The sequence below is a fragment of the Rhinolophus hipposideros genome (genome assembly GCF_964194185.1).
Source record: "Rhinolophus hipposideros genome assembly, chromosome: X".
In the NCBI taxonomy this organism is placed as follows: domain Eukaryota; kingdom Metazoa; phylum Chordata; class Mammalia; order Chiroptera; family Rhinolophidae; genus Rhinolophus; species Rhinolophus hipposideros.
The window spans coordinates 3,009,753-3,036,677 of NC_138046.1; the positions used below are offsets into that span (position 1 = coordinate 3,009,753).

General features: G+C 49.5%; 1 protein-coding gene across 1 annotated transcript; it reads right to left on the bottom strand.

Moving 5' to 3' along the window:
- Window positions 1-734: 734 nt before the first annotated feature.
- NALF2 (NALCN channel auxiliary factor 2) lies at window positions 735-26,925 on the bottom strand. Its single transcript, XM_081042724.1, has 3 exons — window positions 25,948-26,925; window positions 4,050-4,221; window positions 735-3,640 (listed from the first exon to the last, which is right to left on the bottom strand). Exons 1-3 carry the CDS (start codon window positions 26,803-26,805, stop codon window positions 3,255-3,257), a joined length of 1,416 nt encoding a protein of 471 aa, XP_080898850.1. The 5' UTR covers window positions 26,806-26,925; the 3' UTR covers window positions 735-3,254.

A 26,925-nucleotide genomic window follows, 5' to 3' on the forward strand; every position in this document is an offset into this window, starting at 1 on the left:
CTTGTGTCTCCTCGGCAAAGGAATTTGGCAGCTCAGTGAGGACACCACATTCCCTCCTAATTCACCCTCTTCCCTACCCCCATTTAAGAGAATAGGTGGTCATTGTGGATGGCTTTACCTGATGCCCTTCCAGCAGTTCTTCCGGAGTGCCTTTCACTCCTGTGGTGGCAAGATGGGCCTGGTAGACTAGAACCAAAGGCTGCAACAAATGTGCAAAACTGGCCATGCCCAGGCTATGTAGAACCTGCAGAAGTATTATGTGCAGTAGTCCACACAGAGGTTTGTTGGTTTGTTTGTTTTTGACTTGAACCAATATTTAGAAATTAGAGGGCTTCATGTAAAAACCCTGAGTCTTGACTCCCCTTGAAGAATTAGAACAGCTGACAACATTGGGCCAACATTTCCACAAGGCCACCCTGAGCTGGAGCTGTCCCCTATACACTGCCTGTGCCCTGTGCTCTCACCACTCACAACACTGAGCTGTGTACTTCTACCCTGCCCTGCTGACTCACTCACTCAGTCACTCAGTTACTCACTCACTCACATACTTACCTGCCTGATTGGTACAGAAGGCCAAGTTTGTAACTCCTTGTCTAGAATGGCCTACTCAGTTTCCCCCTTTTTTCTGAGACTTGAGCCAACAAGGAGCAAGCATCCTCTGGTCCTACCTCCTCCCCATGCCATAGACTTTTCCCTCGGGCAGCGCTTGACATCACAGAACAAAACCACGAAGGGAGGGTCATCATCAAGTCTTACCATTTATTTCTTTATGGGGTTTGAACAAGAGCAGAGAAGCCTCTGCCCCACAATGCAACAAAACAGAAAGCAGTACACACACAGAGACTCTCACCGAAACACAGAGGCAGGGGGAGGGGGCAAACTGAATCATAGCCTGGTGAGGGAGGAAGGGACAGGGGACTAGTAGGAATCCAGCTTGGAGACTCAGTCATAGGAACTAGTGCAACAAAGTTCTACTCATGAAGCACAGTGTAGAAAATGGCGTAAGAAAGCTGCCCAGCTCTGCTGCCTGTGGAGGAAGGCAGGGCAGATTGAGGGGTGATAGGAGATCTGGGTGGTGGAGTGGATAGGGACAGTCAAATGACTTCAAGGTGGAGTGAGGTGCCCCTTTCCCCTGCCACCGGGCAAGGCCCTGGGCTGGTCTGAGCCAGGGGTCTCCTGGGCACTTGGTGAGGGGGAAGAGAGGATGGGAGTCTCCAAGGGTCCATTCTCTGGGGCCCCAAAGTCCCCCTTTACTTCCCAGTCCCTTTTCCCCTCCTGAGGATGCAGGAGTTAGAAGGCAGTACCTAGGTTCTCTCATGTCCACATAAGAATCTCTGGAAAGGAGCCAGCACCTCTTTCCCTCCCCAGCTGAAAAGAGCACTCTAGGCATGGGGTATGTGACTAGGCCCGAAGTGCTGAGGGCCAAATGGGGAGTGGGGGAGTATGTGGGCAGGGCACATGGGTGGGGGAGGGGATCTGCTGTGAGAAATGAGAAAACTGGCAGGGAAGGACTCCCCAGTCTCATTAAGTCCAATTAGGACCCAGCTGAGGCCCTTGAATGATTCCCTCTCTACAAGGGAAGTCTCCCATTTATCTCCCAGCCAACCAATTTCAGCTGTCCTCTCCCATCCCCTTCTTGGTTTCACCTAATGTGGCTCCCCTCTAAGTCACTGGCCACACACTCTAGGACGCAGGCCCTTCTGGCATCAAAAGCTCCTTGGCCTGTCCCAGGGACATAGTTCTGGCTCCCTTTCTTGTCTGCTCCTATTGGCTTTGAGACGTCCCAGGCAATGTGGCCTTGCACTCCCAGGAGATCAGCACAAGGCTGTCCTCCAAAGGGCTCACGATGACTCTACTCTGGCTCAACCCTCTAGCCTGACTAAGCAGTTCAAGTCTTTCAACCAAGGGACTACAGTACATTTTCCTTATTCAGCAGGTCCTCTTGCCAGTTTCTGGATGTTCTCCAGCAAGGGGCACAGGTGGATAGATAAGGGGACCCACTACACGGTGAGGAGGAGTCTGGTTGTTCCACAATTGAGATAGCAACCCATGGGGTCAGGGATGGGAAGGGATCGACACTCTTTGGTAGGCTGGGGACAGGGACATGGTGGGGATGAGGGAGGCTCATCTCTGGAAAGCCCTGGGGCAATGCCACCAGATTCTCCTTCATGGAGGCCTGGGTTAGGACAAGATGGGGGGAGCATGGGGACCCAGGCCAGGCCTGACCCACTTGGGCTTAAGTCCCTCCTCTCCATGGAGATCAGAAATGGAAATGTCTTTGGCCTCAAGGCCAAGATCTCCAGGGCAAGACTGGCCCTTGGGAGTATGTGCACCTTCTGTAAGATATGGCCCTCCAGACAGCGGCAGTCTGACCATGTGCCCTCAGCCTTCTGTTTTGAAGCCCAACGATGCAGTTCCTGCACTCTTTCCCCAGAGGGCTCCTTATACAACCCTTAGTGATTTGGGGAGCTGCCCTTGAGCTTGGCTCAACACTGGTCATCCACATGCCCAAAGCCAGGTGGCAACAGCCCATTTAGCCATCTGTGTAAGCCCCCTTCCCAAACCCCTGTACTCTTCCTCTTCCCTAGCTGCACTCTCGCCACTTACTCTGCACCCCACCAGTACCCCTCATTGTGTACGGTGGTAGGCCACAGTTTAACTGGAGCTTCCGACCTAGCTGCGACTGTGTTCCCCTCATCTCTCAACCTGGCTCTTCCATGTGGCAGCCCCACGCCCATGTGGGGCCAGGGGCACTGGAGGAGGGCCACTGCACCATCTGCCGTTGCCTGTAGGGGTATGGGCAGGAGGGAATTAAGGATCTTGGCAACAGAAGGAATGTGGAGGGGGGAAAGAACTTCTCCCCTCTGGGCCCCCCAACATTCCCTGCAGGACCAAGGCTAGTCGAGCAGCCTCCTTCCCTGGGGTCAGGGCTCTCAGCACGGGAGGGCATTTCCAGCCCCAGCTCACCCCCTTTTGTTTGCTAAGCCCCACCACAGATGGGGGCCTGGGAGGGGGCGCCTGCTGCTCCTGCCTTTTTCTCCTGGATGAGTTTTGCAGCTTCCTGGGGCCCTGGGGCACTTCTGTTGGAGCTGCTTTTGGGGTAGGGGTAGGTTGGGGACTATGTGTGGTCCCCCATTTCCCCCTGCCCCTCACCTGGTCCTTTATCGCCCACGGGAGGAGCCCCCTCCCGCTCCCCCTGGAGGAGTTAGAGCTGACGTCAGTGTGTGGTGGAGGTCTGTCCTCCCTCACCGATGTCACTCTTCCCGAGTCACGCCCTCATCTAGGGCAGGCAGTGCCTCCAGCCCCAGTCCTCCACCACCCTGGCTGCTGGAGAAGGACACCATGGTATGGAGCAGCATGAGCACAAGGACATAGAGCCGGATCCTGCTGGGGCTGAGGCGGGAGCCCCCGGAGACCGGCAGCAGGGAGGGCTTGTGGCTGATGCGACCTGGAGGGTCATGGAGGGGGTGGTAGTGGCGGTACTGTTGGTGGTAGTGATGGAAATAGGAGTGGTGGAATTGCTGGTAGTGGGTTTTGGGAGCCTTAGACTCCTTGAACTTCTTCTTCTCCGAGTCACAGGAGACCCACTGCACGTCACAGCACTTGGTTTCCGGCTGCTTTGGCGAAGTATCCAGCAACCCTGCCGATGGATAAGGAAGCTGTGGTGGGGTGCTAAGGGGGCTGAAGGCTATTCCTTTCCAAGAGAAGACAATTTCAAAGCTGGGACTGCTGTGGTGGCCCTGCCCAAGACTCCTTTCCTCTTGCCCCTTATCATCTTCCACTTCTGGCAACGCCTCTCCCAGGGACCCCAGATGTTTTCTGTGGGATGACTCTATGGCCAGGCATGTTCTGGATAGAGATGGCCTCTCTGCTGTCTGCCCCCACTCCACTTGGCTCTATTCCAACCTGGGGACCTCACTGCCCACTCCTCCAGCCACTAACCTTCTTCTAACCTGACTTCCCTGCTGTCCTCCCTGCTACCACACCCCAGACCTGGTGCCTGCCCTGGGCTCCAGCCTCCTCCCTTCTCCCCAGTGCCCTGCCTTTACCTGTACATATAAAACCAGGGAGCCCTCCGTACACCATTTCCTCATTGTCGGGGAGTATAAAGGGGCACCGGGTCTGCACTTCCAGGCAGTATTGCTTGCAGGGCACCCAGCGCTGGCATTCCTGCTGGGTCACGCTGAAGTATTCTGAGCACAGCCAGGCCTTGTAGACAGCCTGTGGGGAGAGGAAAGAGCATTAGCCAGGTGTCAGCCCCTTCCCATCTCAGAGGAAAGGGGTGAGGAGGGGTGTCCTTGTACTTTTTGGGTGGTGTGGTCACCAACCCAACCCCAGGATCCCTGGGGTAGAAAAGAAGGATTTAGGTCAAGACCACTCCATCGTACCCCAAGATCTCCCATCTCATAGGCAAGACTCCCGAGTCCCCCAGTCTGCAATCATCCAAGACTTAGAATTTGTTCATTGGTCAAATCACAAAGTTCTGTCTGTGTCTGAGCCAGAGGCATCCCGACCAATCATCCCCACCCCCAATCCTACCATTTTACAGTTGGCCCAAACAGGTGTCCTGGCTGGTCTGAGGTCACCTACAATGGGGTAAATTTCAGTTCTCGTCAATTCAGCGAACATTTCTTTGGCTGATGGTGTTCAGTTTCTAAATTTGAGAAAGAGAATAATCCTTGCTGTATCTCTTTAGGGTGTTGTGTGGGTCAAGTAATAGGACACATATGAAAACGTTTTGTAAACCTGAAAGTGTAATGCAAACGTGAGGGGTCATTGGTAACAAAAACAGGAATCTGCCTCAGCAGGCACCACATGTGCTTTTAAGCACTACCTAAGCCATGCTCTGTCCTGTTGGCTTCAGTCCTGGTGTGCAGCAGACACCACGTTTCATGTGCAAACTTTGCTTTGCAGTTTCACTTCATGGGTATATTTCCTGTCCCTCACCTAGTCCACTGCTACCAGGTGCTGGGTCCTAGCTAAGAAAGGTTCCCTGCTCTGTAGTCTTTGGTGATCATCAAGCCCAGAGTTTCTCAACAGCAGCACTACTGACATTTTAGAGCAGATAATTCTCTGTAGTGGGGACTGTCCTGTGCATTGTAGGATACTAAGCAGTATTCCTGACCTCTATCCAGTGGTTGCCAGTTGCATTTCTCCCCACATCCCCCAATTGTGACAACCAATAAATGTGTCCAGTCATTGCCAAGTGTCCCTGGGGAGGAGGGCGCAAAATCATCTCACATTCAGAACCACTAATTTAGCTCCTTGCTACTCAAAGTGTGGGCCTGGATCAGCAGCATCACCATCTCCTAGAAGCTCATGTGAAGTGCAGAAGTCCAGGCTCCAGCCCAGAGTCAAGCGAGCAGCTGAATTTTAACTGGATGCACAGGGAACTGACGCATGGGGTTAATGAAAGCCCTGCCCACATTCAGCCCTTGAATCTTCAGGGGCACGTTCTCATACTTGCTGCTCAGAGCGATGGTTCTCAGACTTCAGTGTGCCTCACAATCCCCTGGGCCACCTGTTACATATGCACATGGTCCTCCACCTCAGCTTCAAGAAGCCTCAGGTGGGCTCAGGGATCCATGTTTTGAACAAGGGTCCTGGTCATTCTGTTGCCGAAGGCCTTTCAACCACATTCTGAGCAATATGGTCTGAGCTTCTAACTCTTAAACTGGCTTTGAACATTCAAACTGCAACACAAATAACTCCACTATGAACATGGACTTTGGCAATTTAATGCCACAGTGGCCTTTTCCAAAGCCATCACCAAAGGCGGGTGTTGATGCGTGGTCCTGGGCAGTGGTGCAGATCAACCCCCTGAGGACCAAAGCATTCCTTGGGATTTCGATATCTCACTGGCATCTGAAACTTAAAATGCTCTAAATCTTTAAATGAAGTTCTCAATTTTTTTTTTTTACTCCAAAGCTGCTCTCACCCCCAAGTCTTGGCCATTTCAGGTAAGTGTCATGATCATCTGTTCGAGCCAGAAACCTAGGTGTTAAGCCTTCGTTCCTCTCTTTCCCTGTGTCCCCCCACATACATCTCATCCGCAAGGCATGCCAATTCTCATTCCACTTCACTGCTTTGTGCAGTCCATTGTCATTTGTCACCTGGATGACAGTCTCCTATGTGGCCTTTACGCCTCCACTCTTGGTCTTTCCAATCCACTATTCACACAGCAGTAAGAGAGATCTCAAAATGCCATGGAATCCTGTTACACCCTTCCTTCAAACTCTTCAAAGCATTTAGAATAGAACCCCAACTTTTGAACATAGACTTCAAGCCTCTGTGTCTCCAACCTCACTTTCTACCTCTGCCTGCAAGCCCACCATGCTCCACATACAGAGCTTTTCTTCCTTTTCCTTGCGCATGCCCTACTATCCCCACCTCAGGGCCTTGGCACACACTGTTCTCTTGGCCTGGAATGCTCTTCCCCCTCTTTTGGCATGACTAGGTCCTTCTCATCTTTCAGGCCTCAGTTCAAATGTCACCTTCTTAGCGAGGGTCTCCCTGACCACTCTGGATAGAGGATGCTCTCTCATCATTCTCTCTTTGTCTTAATTGTTTCTGCACTACAGGTATGACTTTGGCGGCATCCTTGTTTTGTTTTTCTCTGTCAACCTCACTAAAATGTGGGATTCATGACAACAGACATAGGTTTGACTTATTCACCATTGTGTATTCAGCACAATATACATAAAAAAATGTCTCTTGATTGAATGAACAGGACGAGTAAGTAAAGACATGTCCGTACTCTCAGAGAAATTGCAGTTTTATGGGCAGACACATCTACATTTAATCTCTGGCATATGATCTATACTACAGAAGAGGTTAAACCTGGCCACCAGAGGCAAGCAAATAGAAAAGCAAAGCTATGGAGGCGAGTGAATGCATGCTATGCTAAAAGAACACAGAATGATTTTATATGAATGGAATGGAAAGGGAACAAATCTTCTGTGGATGGACATTTATTATTTCCAAGTTATTTCCAAGTTTTCACTATTACAAATAATGCTTCAGTGTATATCTTTGTATACATGTCTCTTGCACACTTGTGTTACATTTTATTTATATTATTGGTATAAAAGGTATGCACAAAGGAATGATAAGGGAGTGAGAGGAGGGTGGAAAGGAAGAATTGAAAGTAAGAGGCAGGGTAAGAGAGAGCTGTAGGGGTCAGAGAGGAGGCCAAGGGGTAATGGAGAGTGGCAGTGGGGTAGGGGGCACAAGGGAGGAGCTGGGTAAGAGAGAGAGGGCAAGTAACAGTAGCCAGTTGGAGGGTAAGAAATGGTGGCAATAAAGGGGGTAGGAAAAACAGGGTTGGGGAGAAATAGCAGAGTAATAATAGATGGAGGGTGTAAGGGAAGTAAAGAGGTGTAGGGAGGGTGAAAGAAGATGAAGGGTAAGAAAGAGCAAGAGATAAGATGATGAGACTAACAGGGGGCTGTGAAGAAAGCCTGGATAAGAAAGAGGAATAAGAGATCACAAAGTAGGTAGGAGAAAGAAATAAATGTAAGGCAAGAAAGAAATGGAAATCCCTACAGCTAAGGGCCTCAGTACCAAGATGAGGCTCTGGCCACAGCCTCTGCCACAATCTCTGCAGCTTGGACCCAGGGTTAACCTCAACCCTCAGCCCAAACTGTGTGACGTCACCTCATCTTCCACCGGTGGGGTTCAGAGGCGCCTATGGGATTCTCCCTGAGCTCTTCCTGTTCAACATTTCTACTTCTAGGTGAGGAGGCCCTCTTGGCGTTCCAGCCCTCCTCCCACTCACCTGTTCTGGATGAGCCGGAGGGAGTCCAGGGAGGGAGAGTGGGGAGAGAGATGGCTTGACAGTGGGAGTGTGCCCTTCCTTCTTAATAAGACGACCCTCCCTGAAGCCCCACAACCCCCAGCCAGAATCACTGTGGAAACAAGTGAGTGAGCACACTGCCTGAGGAAGATACCAGGGCAAGAAAGGAACAGACAAGGAGCTAATAAGGAGAATGGCAGAACAAGAGTGGTGGGTTGAGAGGTAACCCAATTCCTTGGCCCCACAGACAGCCAGCCGAGGCCATTGCTGGCTCACCTGCTTCAGAGGTGCCCGGTGGTTCTTCTCAGGTGAAAAGTCCGACTCTCAGTGCTACCATCTGGGCAGCAATCTGGCCTTGGTCTCTGCAGCCCTCCCCGCTAGATGGGCCTAAGTAGCTTGCTCTGTCTCATCAGGGTTAGGACTGAGCCCGAGGGGGCCTGGGCACTCTTCCACAAGCATGGGGAAGAGCCATGGTTAGGCGCGCTGTGGGGCTGGCTGGGGCTGGGGCATTCAGGGAGAAGGAAATTTCCAGGCAACAGTCAGTTGGGAGACCCAGTGAGCCAAGACTCAGGGCCAGAGGGTTGGAGACCATTTGCTCTAGTTTGCCAACTCTGGCTGCATATTAGAATCACTCAGAGAGTCTTTTCAAGATTCTCCTGTTTGGCCCACATCACACTCCACACCAACTAAGTCAGAATGCTTGTGGGTGGGGCCCACACATCTGTAGATTTTCAAATCACCTCAAGTAACTTTAATATGCAGAAAATTATCAGCTTAGCCCCACTTTATCATGTTATAGTTGAGGAAACTGAAGCCTAGAAAAGGGGGAAGGACTTGTCTGTAGTCATATAAAATAGTGGCAAAAGGAGAAACTTTGAAAGTTGGTTTTTCGACCCCAACTCCAGGGTTCTTCCTACTGGACAATCCTGCCAGTGCCATTGAAGTCCAAACTCAGGGGGCAGGACACAAGGGCGTGGGTAGAGGAGGAGAGCTGAGAACCAGGCCTGTTCTGGGCTTTCAGGCTCTTCAAACTCCGGCCCTGTCGGAAAAGACTTCTTCATGTCCTGTCTTGTGACCTTAACCACCCTGGACCCTCAAGCGGTAGAGGATGGGTGCCTTTGTTTCCCTGCAGAACCCCCCTCTCCCACCTGAGGCAATGAAGTTCTATATGCTACAGCCAAGTTGATATGGGAACTGGGAGGGGACAGAAGCAGGGAGTAACTAGAGGGAACACCAATTAACCCCCAAAGGAAGCTGGAAAGGCTGTCCCACCCCTCCTTCCAGCTGGGCTGATAAGCCACTCTTGAAAAGGGAGTGGGTAAGATAAGGGGGCCCCCCACCTCTCATGGGCTCTGAAGCTGCCAGTTTAGGGAGGAATGGGAAGACCTGGAGAGTCTCACCTTCCTGCTCCCTGGCTGGAAGCCCTGGCCAGGGCATTCTCATCCCTGTGCTCCTCTAGAAAGAAGCGCCTGACTTCTGGCCCCCATGGTGCTATGTGAATGCATCCAAGTGTGTGCGTACACTCACAGCCCAAAGCCAAGACTCGGGCCAGAGGGTTTAGAAAGAGGAGGCCATCCTGGACTCCTTCATTTGGGGACGGAAAACCCTCTGGAGAGGAGAGCTTCAGTTCTTGACAACCAGGAAATTGGCAAATTCCATTTCGGATTCCAAGTGGCTTCCCTCCATAGGGGCTGTTTCTCCATCCAAGTTGTCCCTACGGACCTTCTCTTCGGTGGATTGTTTTATTGACATACCCCTGGGACCTTTGGCCAGGAGCTGCAGCTGCAGAGCCTGTGCAGGCACAGCGGCAATCTGGGCTTGGCTTGGGAATGAAACCCACTGTCCACAGCACACCAGTAAGCACCCCGCCCCCAGATTTCACCTAGGAGAAACTGAGGCCCAGCAAAGAGGATTGGCTCAGCCAAATCAGAGGCATGCAATAAATCAACTACAAAGCCAGGGCTGGAAGGGAGGTACTCTGATGACTAATCTGATGCCTCTTTGCACTGCATCCATCAGCACAGCTAGAATTGTGTGAGGAACCTCCTTGGGGAGGGTCTGAAAAGAGCCACATGCCCCTCTTCCTGATTCTGGGCTTTCAAAGAGTTGGATGAAAACAGGGTAAGGTCAAAGTCAGTCTCTCTACCCCAGGGGGAGGAGATCATGGGCATGGCGCTGCTTACAGCTGTACCTCATTGGGGCTGGCAGTCAGATTGGGATTAGAGGCATTACAGGGCAAATCCAGGTGGATAATATAGCTTCATTTAAGTGGCTCTAAAACTAAGCAACAGCTTTCATGCTTCTCAAAATGAGCAGTCATGAGTCAAAGTGGTCTGGCCTGGCCTGGCTTGGAGGGAAGGCAGGGGAGATGCCAGGAGAGGTGGGTGAGAACCCAGAGCCAGTGCAGTTCCAGCAGGCCCTCATGCCTGCAAGCCTCTTAGGCCATCTGCTCAAAGGCCAGTGGCTGGGTGATACTGGATTGGCCAGGCTCAGCCTGGGGAATGGAGAATTAGTGTCCCTAGTGCAGGGGCAGCTCTTAAGGAGCTGAGATGATCCATATCAATCAGGTAAACAGAGGACGCAGGCTCATGTCCACTCCAGAATGGAAGGGACTATGAGAGGCATCACTCCACCTTCCTATCTGTGGTTGGAATTTCCACTCCTACATTACTGCCAAACACTATTCAGCTACTCACTGTAAACCTCTTGTCACAGGGCACTCAGTCTGTCCTAGGGCAGCTCATCTCTTCAGACAACTGTAGCAGTTAAAGATTTTCCTTCTTTTGAGCTGAGATAATGGTTCTCTGTGGCTTTACTCCTGGCTCCTACTAGCTCCTCTGGGGCCATGCAAAAGAGTCGGCTTCCTGTCCCTCATGCCAGCCCTGCAGGTATTTGTAAACTTTCCTGAATCAGGTCTTCCCATTCATTTGTCCATGCAATGACCACTTTCTGAATATTTTCTGAGTGCCTGGCACTGTGCTAGGGAGCTACAGATCATAGAGGTAAGACAACATTGCCAAGTTAAAGAAGCAAGACAGACAACCATGTGAATCACTCATTGTAAGTCACAGTGATAAGGCCACACATATATTATGTTCTGGATGCTGAGGAAATGGACAGCCTTTACCAAGTTTTAAATCATTGCTTTTTAAAAGGCAGCTTATCACTTCTGTGACTAACTTTTCAGACTTACGAGTATGTCTAAAAGAGTGTAAAACAGAGTGTAGGCATGAAGCCTGAAGATGGGGACACCAATTAGGAGGCTATTGCAACAATCTGAGTGAGAGACAATGGGCAGTAGCAGCAGAAGAAATAGAGAAGGGAGGGTGGATGTGAGAAGAGATGTCAAGGAGGTAGAATGAACAGGATAACTTGTGGGGAATGCGGGAGAAGGAAGGGTCCAAGATGACAACAAGGTTTCTGGCTTGGGTGGCAGGATGAACAGTAGTTTCATTCATTAAGGAAGGGAAACCGGGAGGAGTAGATTTGGCAATGAAGAAGATGAATTCAGTTTTTGGTCATGTTGACTTTGAAGTACATGTGGGTCACCTAGGTAGAAATGTAAAGGAGGCAGTTGGATATAATGGTCTGAGCTCAGAAGGAGGGTCTGGAGTAGACATTAAGGTTTGGGAGTCATCGAGAGTTAAGGGGTTGATCGTTAGGAACATAGCAGGACTATATTTTCCCACACTCTTTGATGTTTGGCATGGCCAATGAAGTGTAAGTTGAAGTGATATGGATAACTCTTGGGAAGAAGCTTTAAGAGCTAGTGTTTGATATGCCACATTCTCCTCCCTCTGCTGCTGACTGTGGAAGCAGTGTTGAAATGAACCCTCTACTAGCCTGGCTCTCTTGGTGACTATCATGAGCACATGATCACTGCTGACCTGTTTTAGAGATGTATTGTGAGCAAGAAATAACTGTTGGTTGGGTTAAGCCTCCGATATTTGGGGGTTGTTTGTTACCACAGCATAATCTAGCTCACCCTGACTGATAAAGCAATACTGGAAGCCAAGGAAGTGAATGATATTGCCTAGGGAGAGTGAGTACAGACAGAAAAAGGATCAGCAGTGAATACCTGGAAAACACATTTAAGAGGCAGATGGAGGGGCTGGCCCGCTGGCCCGCTGGCCTGCTGGCTCAGGTGGTTGGAGCTCCATGCTCCTAACACTGAGGTCACCAGTTCGATTCCCACATGGGCCAGTGAGCTGCGCCCTCTACAGCTAAGGTTGTGAACAACAGTTCTCCCTGGAGCTGGGCTGCCCTGAGCTACTGGGCTGCCGTGGACTGCTGTGTGCCGCCAGGGGCAGCCAGTGTGAGTGACTGTGTGCTGCCATGGGCTACGACGACTGGCCAGTGGCTGGTGTGAGTGGCCGGCAGCTGACGAGCGCTGCTGAGAGCCGCTGTGAGCTGCCGACCGGCTGACTGCCTCAACCGGGGGCAGTGCAAGGCTCATAATCTAGCTGTGTCCTACACAACTAGACAGAGAAACATGGCTTGAACCGGAGTGGGGCAGGAGGCGGAAAAAGAGGGGGGTGAAAGATGTAGATGGAGGGAGGGAATCTGATGAAGATGGAGGAGTAGTTTAAAAGATTGGAGAAGAAACAGAACAGAGTGGCATTCCGTAAATTAGGGAAGGAGAGAGTTGAAAGAACAGGAGTGGTCAGCAGATATGTCCTTAGACAGGAACAGGAACATGTTGGCAGTCTCACCATGGTGACAGCAGTATCGGTGAAGCAGGGGGGGCCAAAACCAGACTGTAGCCAATTTAAGATGGAACGTGAGGGAAGAAAAATGGAGATAGTTATGTGTAGACTCTTCCAAGAAGCCAGAGATGCCCAGGTTTTTCAACTATTTCATGGGATGTGGTTTCCACTTCTCTCTTCTATATTGGTGGTTCCTATTCAGATGACTTCCTATTTTTCCCTTGCAACTGAACAAAGTCCCCAGATAGAGTTTATCAACAGTAGAAATATCAGCCCTCCTGTTCTGGAAACTCTATTTCTGTTAGTGCAGCCTAAGAGCACATCTGCTGTCTGGGGGACTGTACGGTTTTCTTCTGGTATTTAGTGCAGACGGAGAGGGGAAGGCCTGCCTAGCGTGTGGGATCAAAGACAGCTTGGATCACAGTCCCTGCAAAGAGGCTGAGCCTCCTGGTGAGATATCTGTATAAATTAAACATCCTTGAGACCCTAGGCTCCCTGAGGACGGCGATGGTACCTTACTTATCTGTGTATTGCCTTCTGGCTTTCACATGGAACTGGGTATAAAGAAGAGGGGCCTGCCATGTACTTGAAATCCAAGCCTACAGCTACTAGCCCACATCAGAGTGAGGTGGATAGCTCCAGAAAAAGGTACAAGTAATGGGTTGTTTAATGTTTGCATGAAATTACAGTACTGACAGAGAAATTGGGGATGCACTGGCAGTCACAGGAAACAAAGAAAACAGAAACAAAGAGGCAAGTAGTAACTCCAGGAAAACAAGTTGACCGAGGAAGGAGATGTAATCACAGTATTGTACACGACTTAGCTGTGAACAATGTTTATAATCCTAATAATGTAAACATGGAATGCTGTTAAAACCAGAACCTGTGATGTGCCCATATTGGACGTACGAGGAGAGGGGAAGTATTTGTGCACATATGGTGCTTCTGGTAATGACAGGACCAAATCCTCCTCTAATAAAATAAAAGGCAATACATACTTAAAACAGAAAAAAAATTTAAAAAGCAGTATTGGCGTGCCATTTAGAGATTTAGAGGTAAATATCAGAAGAAACAGCTAAGAAATTTGCAAGTACTTAACTCTGAAGAGTGAGGCTTGGGGTGGAGCAGAGGGCTCTTTTAATCATAAACATTGAGAACTATATTTATTATTTAAAAGACAGGTAAAAACTATAAGGATATATATATATATATATGTATATATATATATAATATATACATATAATATATATACCATATATATTATATGTACCATATATTTTTATATATATATGTCATATATACCATGTTTCCCCAAAAATAAGACAAGCTGGACCATCAGCTCTAATGTGTCTTTTGGAGGAAAAATTAACAGAAGACCGGGTCTTATTTTACTATAATATAAGACCAGGTCTTTAAGATAAGATGAGATAAGATAGATAAGATAAGATAAGATGAGATGAGATGAGATAAGATGAGACCAGGTCTTATGTTAATTTTTGCTCCAAAAGACACATTAGAGCTGATGGGCCAGCTACATCTTATTTTCGGGGAAACAGTATATGTGATATATATGAGCATATATGAGCATATGCTAACAAGGATACATATATGATATATACATGTGTATATATGTATATGTATATATCTACCTGTGTGTGTATACACACCCACACACACATACACTGTTATTTAAAACAGAAAAATCAAGAAATGGCAGTATTGGCATACCACCAGAAATATGGAGATAAATATCAGAAGAAAAAGCTAAGAGAGTTTCAAGTGTGAAGAGTGAATGTATATATGCACACATATATATGCAGCTTACATGTCTTTTAAAATTATGAAAATATATTATTTTAATAAAACACAATAAAATAAAAATATAAACCGAGCTTACAGCCATGAATCTCAAAAACAAACAAACAAACAAAATCCCCAAGATGACCTGACCAAGCTGGCCAGACTCGGCCTCAAAGTCCAAAGCCTCAGGCCTCTCACTGCCCAGTCCTGGATCACTACTCCGTCACTACTGTCTGGGCCATGGGCTTGGACCAAGTAAGCTTAACAGGCCAAGAGAATGAATGAGTGGTCCCAGAGCCAAAGAGAGGAACTAATGAGAGGAGGAGAGCTTCAGGGACTTCTGTGCCCAATGGCTGTGCAGGCCACCACAAGAATGACAGTGACAACCACAGCTTCCTCTGAGTTGCACACAGATAGATGTGCGTGGCATAAAATCTCACTGCCCCCTCCCAGGCATGCCTGTCTGCCACGCATTGCTCGTCCTGGGCCCAGGCCCTTGAAGCAATGTCTGGTCTTCTGCAGGGATCCTCATGAAACCAGCTTCGTGCCCCTGTCTTACCCCCTTCCGCAAATGCAGTGCCTTGCTAGACAGAGGAGAGGCTGGGGAGAACAGAGACCTGATCAAAGGACCGGTCCGCTGTGCTTGGTGTCTGGGGATGAGGTAAATCAAGGCCTCGGCCCACCTAAGCATGTCTTTGTGACCTCACTCACTAGAATCTCTCCAGGTGCCTTGTGGTCCCTAACCTCCCACATCCACATCAGATAACTTCACCTCCTGCTCTCAAATTACCTTTCCCTTCTCCTAAGCAGTATATCCCAAATGCTGTTAATCTGAACTGGGTATTAAGCAGGCATTTGGATTAAACATATCTAATTAAGGTGAGAATAATAATGGCGACCATTTATTAAGTGCTTACTAGATGCTAGGCTCTGTCCTAAGCAACTGACATTAACTCATTGAATCCTCACAACCACCCCGAGGTTGAGATATACTGGGGGTGCCAAAAAAATGTATACACATGACTTGTATTTATCGGTATATACCGAGTATTATGATTTTAATACAGTTTTTTCCTTTCCTAAAATGTGTATACAGTTTTGGCATCCTCTGTATTTACAGGGGAGTACAGGAAGGACGGGGGAGTTTAAATAACTTGCCCAAGGTCACACAGCCAGTAAGAATAATGGTAGCTACCATTTGTTGAGGACTTCTGATCTCAGAAGCAGTGTGATTTTAAGAGATTAGCATGTTGTATGTCATTTAAGCCTCACAATGATACTATTCCTTAGTTTCGAATGTTAATAAAGTGAGGTTCCAAGAGATGAAAGAATACATTCAAGGTCTCAACAATTACTTTATGGAGAAGACATCACCATCAAAGTCATTAGCTTGTTACTCAAATCTTTTTGATGGAATTTCAGGTCAAGTTGCAGACATTTCTAACACTGGATGGGAGGACGATTTTCTAAAATCAGTGTATTCAATCCATTCCCTGTATGAGTAAGGTTTTCTTTGTAACAGTGTATGGGGGGAAGAACATTTGGATATTGGGGGCTACAAATGACCATTCCGCTATCAAAGCACTCACTTCCCATGCACTCACGTGCATGTGTGCACTCTGGGAGACAGAAGTTGAAAAGAGGCAACTGCTGCTTTGTTTCTTCCAAACTTACCAACTCCCTACTCAGAGCCCTGGGTTCACTATTACTGCTGTACTCTTTGGCAGCTGGTGAAGGGAGGGCAGCGGTCTCCCTGTCGAAAGGTTTTATTGCTCTTGGACATGAGTCCTGTCCCAGGTCCTATCATTTACGGGTTTCTGGAACTGCCTTGCCCTGGAAGACTCCAATGCCAGAATCTGTTCCTTCCGAAATGTCTCGGGGCAGCTGCACACTCTACCTAATTGTTCTTTCTTCCCAGCTTGCTCCATAAATGTTCATTGCAAAGCCTTTGCTCCAGTCAGATGGAGTGTTAGCCAGAGCTGGGTTCAGATTCTGGCTCTGCCACTAACTAGCTGGTGGTCTTGGACAAGTCACCTATAAGGAAGCAGGGACTCAGCTACTAATTCGCTGTGTGACCGTGAGCAAAGTACTTGCCTTCTCTGGGCCTCAATCTGGATCCACAGAGATGGTCCCTGGGGAGGCAGCATATATGGGGTGAAGACAGGGTCAAACATCTTTAAACACAATCAGTCCTGCAGGCAAATCTAGGGTCTGCTCTTAACAATTATGAAACCTCAAGCAAGTTACTTAAATTCCCTGATCTATATTTTCCTCATCTGCAAAATGGAGATAATAAAAGCACCTCTCCTAACCTTTCTGCAAATGATATCTGTAAAGCAACTAGCACAAAGCTTTACCTATAGTATAATTACACTGACACAGATTGGGTAGTAGCATTGCCTTCTGGCAATCAAATCCCTCGATTTGACCTGGATTCAACTCTTGAATCTTACTAGATGGATGACCTTGACCTTACTTAACCTCGCTGAGCTTGTCTTCTCCTAGGTCAAGTGGGGATAAATATACATGCACTTCACAAGGCAAATGTAAGAATTAAGTGACATAAAGTATATAAAATGTGGCTGGCATCGTTCCTTTCTTCCCCATTCCCTTCTTCTAGCTCTAAGATTCAAATAATAAATGAAAAAAAAAAACCTGCCACAAATGTGATCAGAAAAGGTTAAAACCATTAATACATATAAAACAGTACATAGAAATCAATAAGGAAAACATAAGACATGAACAGACAATTCACAAAACTGGCAATACGAACGACCTATAAACAAGAAAAACAAATGTTTGACCTAAGGAATGCAAATTAAAAGCCAATGTTATATATACCACTTCCAACTCCCAATTAGTAAAGCTTCAAAAATACGATACCCAATACTGGAAAAGAGAGGGAAATTAGTCCCACATTTTTGGCGAGGGTATAAACTAGATTAATCCTTTTTGGAAAGAAATTTAGTAAGAAAGAAATTTGCATGTCAAAAAGCCTTTAAAAGGTTAATACTCTGATTCTGTAAAATTAGTCCCAAATGTTCATCTTGCACAATTAATGTTTATGCTCCCATTTGTATGCAAAACAAAAGAAAGAAAAAGGCATTTTGTGTGCAAATGTTTCTGTAAGCTCTGAGAAAGGGGCAGGAGGATACACACAAACTGTAACATCAGTGAGCTCAGTGAGTGGAACTGGGAGGTGTGGGAATGGGAGATTAATATTTTCCTTGTAAGTCTCTGTATTGTTAGAATTGGTACAATGAGCATGTATTATTTTGTGATTTAAGAAACTCAGCAAAGTAGAAAAATAAGAAAAAATAATTAAGATAGTACTTATTAAAAAAAGGAATCACAGAACTGACAAAGATTTATGAACAAAGGCATTAATCACAGCATTATTTATAATAGTAAAAGTTGGGAGTAAATATCTAACAACAGAGGACTAGTTAAGTAAATTGCACTATATTTATGTGATGGAATATTGTAGTCATCAAGAATGATGTTTATGAATATTTAATTACATGGAAAGATACTCAGTATAACTTTAGCAATATGTTAAAAAGAGCAGGGTAAAACAATCTATATGAATTTAACTATGTAAAAATATATAGTCACATTTATTAAGATGGCTATCATAACAAAATGGAAAATAATAAGTGTTGGCAAGGATGTGGAGACATTGGAACTGTTGTGCATTGCTGGTGGGAATGCGAAATGGTGCAGCTGCTTTGGAAAACAGACTGAAGGTTCCTCAAAAAGTTACACATTTGGACCCAGCAAGTCCACATCTAGGTACATACCCGACGGAATTAAAAGGAGGTATACAAATATTGTATACCAATGTTCGTAACGACATCATTGACAATAGACAAAAGGTGGCAGGAAATGAAAACATATGTCCACAGAAAAACTTGTCCATGAATATTCATGGCAGCTTTATTCATAATTGCCCCAAAGTAGAAACAACCCAAGTGTCCATAGCAATGAATAAACAAAACGTGGTACATCCAGGCAATGTCATATTATTCAACCATAAAGAGGAATGAAGTACTGAAACAGGCTACAACACGGATGCAGCTTGAAAACATTATGTTGAATGAAATAAGCCAGACATAAAAGGACAGTATATGATTCCATTTATATGAGGTACCTAGAGTAGGCAAATTCATAGAGTCAGAAAGTGGAACATAGGTTATCACCAGGAGCTGAAGGAAAGGCAGGAGGGACGTTATTGTGTAATGGGTGTAGAGTTTCTGTTTAGGAGAATAAAAACATTTTAGAAATGGATAGTGGTGATGGTTGCATAACACTGCAAATGTATGTAATGCCATCGAATTGTACATTTAAAGGTGGTAAAGTGGTATATGTAATGTTATGCATATTTTACCACAGTAAAAAATTATTATACACATATATATATGATATATTAAGACACAGAAAGACATATCAGGAGGAAATACACCATAACATTAAGAGTGTCTCTGGGACCTTTTTTCTGTTATACTTCTATTTTCCAAAATTTCTCAAAGACTTTTTTTTTGTAATTGGAAAGAAAGGGTATTTTTAAAAATATTCTGAGTCTATAATAATTTCGAAGGATTAACTTGTTTGGAAGTTTTAATTGAGTTCAATAGTAAGCAGATATGGTCACCTTTCACTGATCAGCCAGGTAGATATGCTATCTACTGAAAATGAAACAACAAAAAGACAGGAAATAAGGGTGACATCCATGACTGGCATACATCCCTCTCCTGGCAGAACTTGGGGAGTTGGCCCTTCCTTCTAACCCCAAGAGAAGCCTAGCCATCCCAGGCCAGGGCTCACCAAAACCCCTCCATGGGAACTTCTGCCCTAAGCAGGCTCTGGGGGTGACGAGGGACCTTCTCTTTTCCCGCCCCAGGTGGTCCTTCCAGCAGATTGAGGCTGAGAACACAACAGGTACTTTTTCTCCAGGCAAGAGGAGCCCAGCTCCTCCGTCTCATTTGTAGAGCCTGCAGAAAAAGGAGGGAGCAAATACCTGCCTTCCTCATGCCCATCCTCCATCACTGTCCCAAGAGGATACTGGTGATTGGCACTGGGCCTCAAGAACATGAGACTAGGGTACTGAACAAAGAAGATGTAGGTGGGTCCCCACTTTGGATCCAAGACCCTCCAGGGGGGCCCTACAAGCTGGACTTCCTCTGTGGTCAGTGCAGCTTCTCAGCCCAGTCTCTCAACAGCCAGCTCTGCATCGCCTCAGGTAGCTGGAGGAGATTACTAACACGTTCCTTGTACATGTGAGCACTGGGGAAAGAACAGACAGACCTGGGTTTCTAGCCCAGTCCTCCTACCTTTTAGCTATGTGGTCTGGGTAGGTTACTTTTCCTCAATGAGCCTCAGTTTTCTCACTTGTAAAATGGGGATAATGATAGTACTTGTCTGCTAGGATGACTGTCAGAATAAAATGAGTTCCTGGACACATACAAAGACCCTGGCATCTCCCAAGCACTCAAAAAGCTTGCCATTTTCTTCTCCTGTTTCCCTTTCTGACTCCTTTCTTCTTTGGTGCCAGCCTGCCTAGCTTTCTTGTCCAGGGACTTGTGGCTCAGCTTCCAGCTCCTTTCTCCAGAATCTGTTCGAGCAGGAGTTTTGGCACTGGCAGCCCCAGTCACTGCATAGTAAGTCCTTCCCTTCCCAGGGCCAGCTGTCGCTCATCTGGTACCCTTGCTCTCCCTTCTAAGCACCTGCCTGGCTCAAGGTGTCAAAAATGCAGGCTTTTCTGAACCCGCTCTTAGGCCCAGGGAGAGAAGTCTAGTCCAGCATCTCTGGTCATTTGCACACACTCTGGTCTGCATATCCACAGGAACATGACATACCTGTTCCCCAGAGAACTCCCAGGTCAGCATCAGAAAATGGCACTTCTGGACGCCCATATTTGCCTAGACCCCTCAGAAGCTGCCCCTGGCTTTGCAGCAAACACATGCAGCTGACATCTGCATGTGACTGTGACCTGAGCTGAGGTGGGGCGGGTATGATGCCCAGTCTGCATGGGCACACAGCAGGTAAACAGCCTCAGAGGATGGGACACAAAGGAACTGCCCTAAAGGAGAAGTTTTTCTAGGGCAAACTCCCACCCTTGAGCCTGATGTGTCCTCCTACATATGCACCCACACACAACACGGAAGGCTGAGTGTGCCCGTTCCCCTAGGTACCAATGCCTGGGGAGGAGACCGACATGTACCTATGTGGTTTAGAAGCTCACACTTGTGATATGTCTGGAGATCTGTGACCCTCCTTTAATGTCCGCCCCACCCACTATCTTCCCCTTCCTGACCCTTCCCTCTGCTGTGTTCAGCAGACTCTTCCATCCAGACCATGAGACTGGGTGGGAGGCTGCTGAGCTCCCTTCCTCCACTTAAGGCCCCCCACCCACCTTCAGGAGACACCACTGTATCCTTCTTGGAGGTTCCTGTTGCTATGGTGACTATAGTAGTCAGGCACCAGCCTGTGGGAAGGATGAAAAGTAGACATGAAGAAGACTCTGTGTCTGTGTGAGTGTGAGTCTATGTGTCTCAATGTGTTTGCATGCACACATGCACATGTCCACCTGAGCGGGAAAGAGAGAATGTTGTGAAGAGTAAAAGAGCAAAGAGAGAGGGGGAGGGGGAAAGTGGACAGGAGAAGAGTGGACCAGAGGATGAAAGGGGGTGCAGGAGGAGCGATGGGGATAAGGGAGGTGAACTGTGAATGGGGTGTGAGGAGTGTGAGAGGTCAGGGGGCATGGAGGAGTCAAGGGCAAGAGGTTCACTGCCAGGAGGGCTGGTGTGAAGGACCTGGGGTAAAGGTTGGGAGGGGTATCAGATAGAGATGGGAGATGAGAGGAATAGAGAGGGATGGGAGAAGGGAAGGATGAGAATAGAGAGGAGCAGGGCAGGGCATGGGGGAAGGGGAGGAGCGAATGAGAGGGTGGGAAGGGGAGAGGTAACTGTTGGGTGGAGTGGGGTGTAGAGGATTGTAGGTGTGGGGTAAGGACTAGAGTGAGGTGTGGCTGTGGTTTGGGAAGGGTCTAGGGTGATCTAACATAGAAGACTGGGAAGGTGTGAGATCATAGGTATATGGATGGAGGGTGCTGAGTGTGGGTGAAAAATGAGGGGATATAGGGGGTGAGAGTAGGGGGGCTCAGGATGGGAGTCAAGGGGTTTTGAGAGGTGTAGGCAGCATCAGGCCACTTTCCCAGTCCCACATTGAACCCACTATATCCTTGTCTGAGCTATAAACATTTTCTCTTCGCCATCCCTGCCTCTTCCAGGAAAGCCAGTGCTTACATTCCTTGGCAGTGAGCTCCCATGGATGTCGAGGCCCGTCCCCAGGGGAGGCTTTGCCATGGTTTCCAGGAGGCGACTTCTTGACTACTGCCCTTTTCCTCTACCCCGCAAGAATCCTAGGTCAGAGAGGCTGATAGTGGGGCACTGCTCCCTGCGTGCAAGCTTGGGTGACAACAGGGACCACTAACCAACTTGGGGCCCCTGCTCTTTGCCCAGTTCCCTGAGCTCCCTGCTCTCAGCACCAGCACTAGCCCAGGAGTCCTGCTTGGCAGGAAAGCTGCAGCAGGTGGGAGGAGAGAGGAAGGCAGTGAGGGAGAAACAGCTGCCAGCCAGAGTGGAGGAAGACCAGGGCCCCGGTGGTTATGGGCAGAGGCGAGGCGAGGTGAGGCGAGGCGAGGCTCTGGCAGCCCCCCTCCCCCATGTGTGGGTGTTTCCCATCTAGTGTTGCTGTTCAGAGAGCAGGCTCTGCTCATGCTAAACTCTGGGCTGAAACAGACCTCAGAGGTCACCTAGTCAACTCCCCCCATACTCTGGAATTAGGGTAATCTCCACAGTATTTCCTGCAGGGGTCTGCCTGAAGCAGGCCCCACATTTCCTGGAAACAGGAGCTCACCTCCTCCTAAGGCAGTCTGCTCCCTCTTTGGGAGAACACAGCTGTGAACTGAGTAGGTACTGTGCAGACTCATTACTAACAACCTCACGGGATGTTACTTCCATTTTATAGATGAGAAAAGTGAGGCTCCGAGAGGTGAAGTCTCTAGCTCAAGGTCACACAGATAACACATAAAAGAGCTGGCCTTGAACCCAGGACTTTCAAAGTCCTCCTGGGGCCCAGCAGGACAGGCCTCTTCTTTTGTACTACAGCCTTCTGAGTCTCCTCTCTCCACGTGAAACAGCCCCTTGAACTCTGTCCAAGAGAACCTGGGTTCCAGCTTCCTCCCAACCTGCTTGGTGTGACACCCAGAACCAAACACACAGTCTTCTAGGTGGGTTTGAGCCAGTTCGGAATAGAGCACGACTACCACATCGTTACTCGGCGCTGACCTTCACTGATGTGGCCTATGGCCAGTAAGAGAGCTGAGAACTGGCCTTCTCTTGGGCTTCTACCCCCTCTTGCTTGGCTCAGATCTGTGAGAGAAGAGGCCAGGGTTTTGTTCTCACCTCCACCACGCCGCTCAATCAGAATGCCTTGAATTTGGAGGAGGGAAGGGACAGAGGTGGGGAAGAGGCAATCAGAGCCAGGCAGGATGGTGAGGATAGAGAGCTGTGGGGAGTGAGGTGGTTGTCCAGTAACCCAAGGCAGGGCCAGGAGGGCCAATGGAGGGGGTGGTAAGGGTTTTTGGGGGGATATGCACAGAGATATAAGGGTGGAGTGGCCTGGCCACTGGGGTTGGGAGAGGCCAGGGTGGGGATGGGCATTGGCCTGCCTAAGTTCTCATCACCCTGCTGTGCGAGAGAGAGGAAGTCAGTCGCACATTAAGGAAATGTTGCTGCTGGTACTAAATTGGGAGGTGTCACAGGCAGCAGTGAGGACAGGTACGATTCGTGGGGCCCTGTGTGGCCCAAAACAGGGACAGACACTGCAAACAGAGAGAAGAGAGTTTCTGTGGCTGCCCAGGATCTGTCTGACACACTCAGGACAGGGCTGCGGAAATGGGGGTCACCTGGCCCTGAAGCTTGGGTTCTAGAAGTCAAGGAAGCCCCCTTATCCTGGCCTGGGGCTGTGGGCTCACCACTCAGGAGAAACTTTGAGGATGGGTATCATCTCTAAGGGATCCTGTTTGGGGTAGGGGCTGAACAGGCAGGCTTGGAGCCTGGGGGCAGGATTAGGGATTGGCAAAGAAGGTCTGGGATACAAGTGGGGTGACAGGGTAGACAGAAAAGGGCTGCAGCAAGGAGGAGAGCAGGGCTGGCTTTTCCCTTACGGCCCACAATACAGCTGGTATCAAGAGCCCCTTAGGTCTAGGCCTCAGCTGAGAGAGAGAGCACTGGAGAGGGGTAGGAGAGATAGGAAGAAAGCTGTAGAGCTGGAACTGCCCTTCTCCTGGCACAGCAGGCAGCAGGAGAGCAGGTGGAGTTCACTTGAGAGGGAGAGAGCGAGGGAGAGTCAGAGAGAGGAGACAAAGGACAGGAGGGAGGGCCCTGGCCATCAGGAACTTGATAGAGGCCCTGGGAAAAGCATGGACTTGGCACCAGAACATGTGCGTTGGAGGCCGGGCCCTCCTGCTTATTGGCTGAGTGACCTTAGGGCAAACTGCTTGATCCTCCTGGATCTCAGTTTCCTCATCTGTAAAATGGAAATAATGGTGCTGGGATTGCTAGCAGTTGTGATCTCATTATATATGTGACAGAGGTTGAAAACCCTAGGCATTACATCAGTGTTACGTGTCATCTTATTATTTCAAAATACTAAAGCTAACCCCTTCCCACTTCAATCTCACAAAAGACTCAGGATGTGGGCAGAACAAGGATTGTTATCGCTGTTTTACAAATGAGGAAATGAAAGCTTACAGAAGTGAAGTGACATGCCCAAGGTCACACTGCTAACAAGTGGTAGAGGTGATAAGACCTCCTGAATCCAGGAGACCAGTGGTCTTTCTCCTACACCAAACTTCTTGGTAAAAATAATCAACATGAGCGATTATGATTTAGTGCGGGATCAGATAGAGCTTGAAGCCAGCTATAACATGGGGAAAACCCCACAGGAAACTTGTGGCACGGTCTCTCATTCATCCCGGTGACTGAGGAAAAAGAAATAGTTGGGGCCATGGGGTTGAAGTGGGGACCACAAAAGACAGAAATTATTTATTCCTTCTGCTGGTGGACCATGTCCTGCTGCTTCCACTGTGTGTGTCTATTACAGTACCTCTGCCTGTGTGTCTCTGACATTGTGGGGAAATGAGCGTGTGTGACACGGTGTGTGCTCCTATGGTACTGTTTGTGAGTGTGACAACCTCTCTGTATCTCTGTGTGACTTTGCCCAGGGTAGTGGTGGTGGTGTATGGCAGTGTGTGTGTCTCTCTGTCTGTACACCTTTAAGAAGTGGAATATCTCATTTGGTAGTGTGAGTGAGGCAGTGAGTCAGCTGAGGCTGAGGGAGGCGGGAGGGAGACTGCTAGGTTAGGAGAACAGGAAAAAGGAGAAGGAGAAAGTGAAGTCAGGAGCAAGGAGCTACCCCTTTCCTCCCCAGTCCCCTGACCAAATCCCTAAGGAGCCCACCAAGAGCATCGAACCCTGCACAAGTCCACAGGGGTCACGCTGGATGGAAAGGAGCACTTTCTGTCCCTCCCCAAAGCCTTGAAGGAAGATGAGCTAGGCTAGGAGGCAACTGTCTGCCTCTCCAGCTCTCAGCCCCCCACTAGAGGATGAGTGAAGTCTCCACCCCACCGTGTCTCCTTGTCACTTGACCCTTTGACCTTGCTGTTCTCTTTCCTCCCAAAGGCAGGCCACCTGGCCAGGCTGAGCAAAGAAGGTAGCCCCACATCCCAAATGTTCATAGCACCCATACACCTATTGTCCAGAATGACCCTGCAGAGGGTCAAGAAGTTTCTCAACTCAGGTCTGCCCCATGGCAGGCCAGCTCTGCAGTGGCCTCGCCTTGCCTGGCCTCTGGATGCCTGTCCCCAGCATCCAGAAAGCCAGCTGTCCTTCCACTGCCACCCCAGGGCGCTGGGAAGGCACTGGGAGTTTGGTAATGCACCAACCTTCAGCAGCCCTCCCACAAGTCGCTGTGCTCTGTTCCCAGCTCCTTCTTTTGTCAGGGAAGAGGAGCTGGCAAGGAGCTTCTCCTTGGGAGAAGACAGGCAGCCCTGGGCTCCACCTGCCTAGGTTCTGACCGGTCACCACAGGTCACATAAGGTCAACAATGTGGCATACCCTTCTTCTCGCCCATTTACAGGGGCCAAAGGGTGAGGGTTAGGTTGCCAAATATTCTTCCTTAGCCTTTGGCCTCCCCGCTGCACCAGCCGGTCCCAGGACTTTCAATTCCAGCCCAGGAAAACGAGGAGGGCACCGCTGAGTGAAGATGGAGGCTGTGGGAGCCGAATCCCTCCTTCCACCCTTTTTGCCAGTCCAGGGCCCCATGACCCCTCCCTCCCCAGGCGGGGCGGGGCGGGGCGGGGCGGGGCGCCAGGAGCCCAAACCTGGAATTAATAGAAGTTGGCCAGGTGATGACCTGAGCTGATTCCGAGGCCCCTCGTCTGGGGGGGGAGGTCCCAGGGTAGCACTCGTGGTGCCCCAAAGAGAACGGTGGGAGTGATGGGAGGAGGTGGGGTGGGCAAGGGGGAGGCGTCCCTTTGTCTCCCGGTCCCACCGCCACGGCTCCCGCTGCCCAAGTCCCTACCTTACAGCCTTTCGTGCAGGACCGGATTGAGTACTCTTCCGCCTGTACGTATTTATGCAGCACGAGGTCGAACTCGTCATATTTTTCCTGAGCATGTCGGTCGAGCCGCTGGTACGCCTCGATACAGTTGCTACACACCTCCCAGGCCCCAGAGCCCGGGCTGGCCACCACAGCCAGCAGGTCCCCCAGCAGGGTGTCCAGACTGCAGTCTAGGCTGTCGGGACGCTCCATGCCCAGAAGCAAGTCCCAGACCGTGTAGGTGTCGCAAAAGGAGAGAGTGAAGTTCCGAAAGTGGCCTTTGAGCAAGTTTTTTTTGGCGGAGGGGAACCCGGCCGGGGCACGGGAAGGGGAGTCAGGGGGCCGCAGAGGGGGTGCTGGGGTGGTCGGTTCAAAAAGTCTCTGCAAAGATTGCAATTTGGTGCAAGCTGCGTCCAGCCCCTTGGGTTCTCGGACGCCACCGCAGTCCGGCCCGGGACAGGCGGCGGGGGCGGCTTTGGTCAGGTTGCTGTATCGGGGGCCGCAGGTGCCCGGGGAAGCGCTGGGCTCACCGGGCGGCGGCGGCAGTGGCAGCGCCCCGCGAGGAGGCACCGGCTGCCGCTCACGGCTGGTCCCCCAGGGCGGCCGCATGGCGCTGCTCAGCTCCCTGGCCCGGGGCCGGGCCCCCGCGCACAGCCACAGATGGTCAGCGAGCAGCACGGTAAAGAAGAGCAGGGACGCCAGGGACAGTCGCCATCGCTGCGCCCGCTCGGAGTCGGCGCAAGGTTTGTCGCTTGGCCTGGGAGCCCAGCAGCAGCAGCAGCAGCAGATAGTCAGCGCGGCGGCGTCTTTCCCGGGCCACATCCAAGCGCCCCTGAACATATTTCAGGGGGGTCCGGGCTGGAGGGAGCAGGCAGGCGCGAGGCCGACGGCCGTCTCGGGCAGGCGGCCGGGCTGCGCACCGCTTCGCGCTCCTCGGCGCCGTCCAGGCTCTACCTCGGG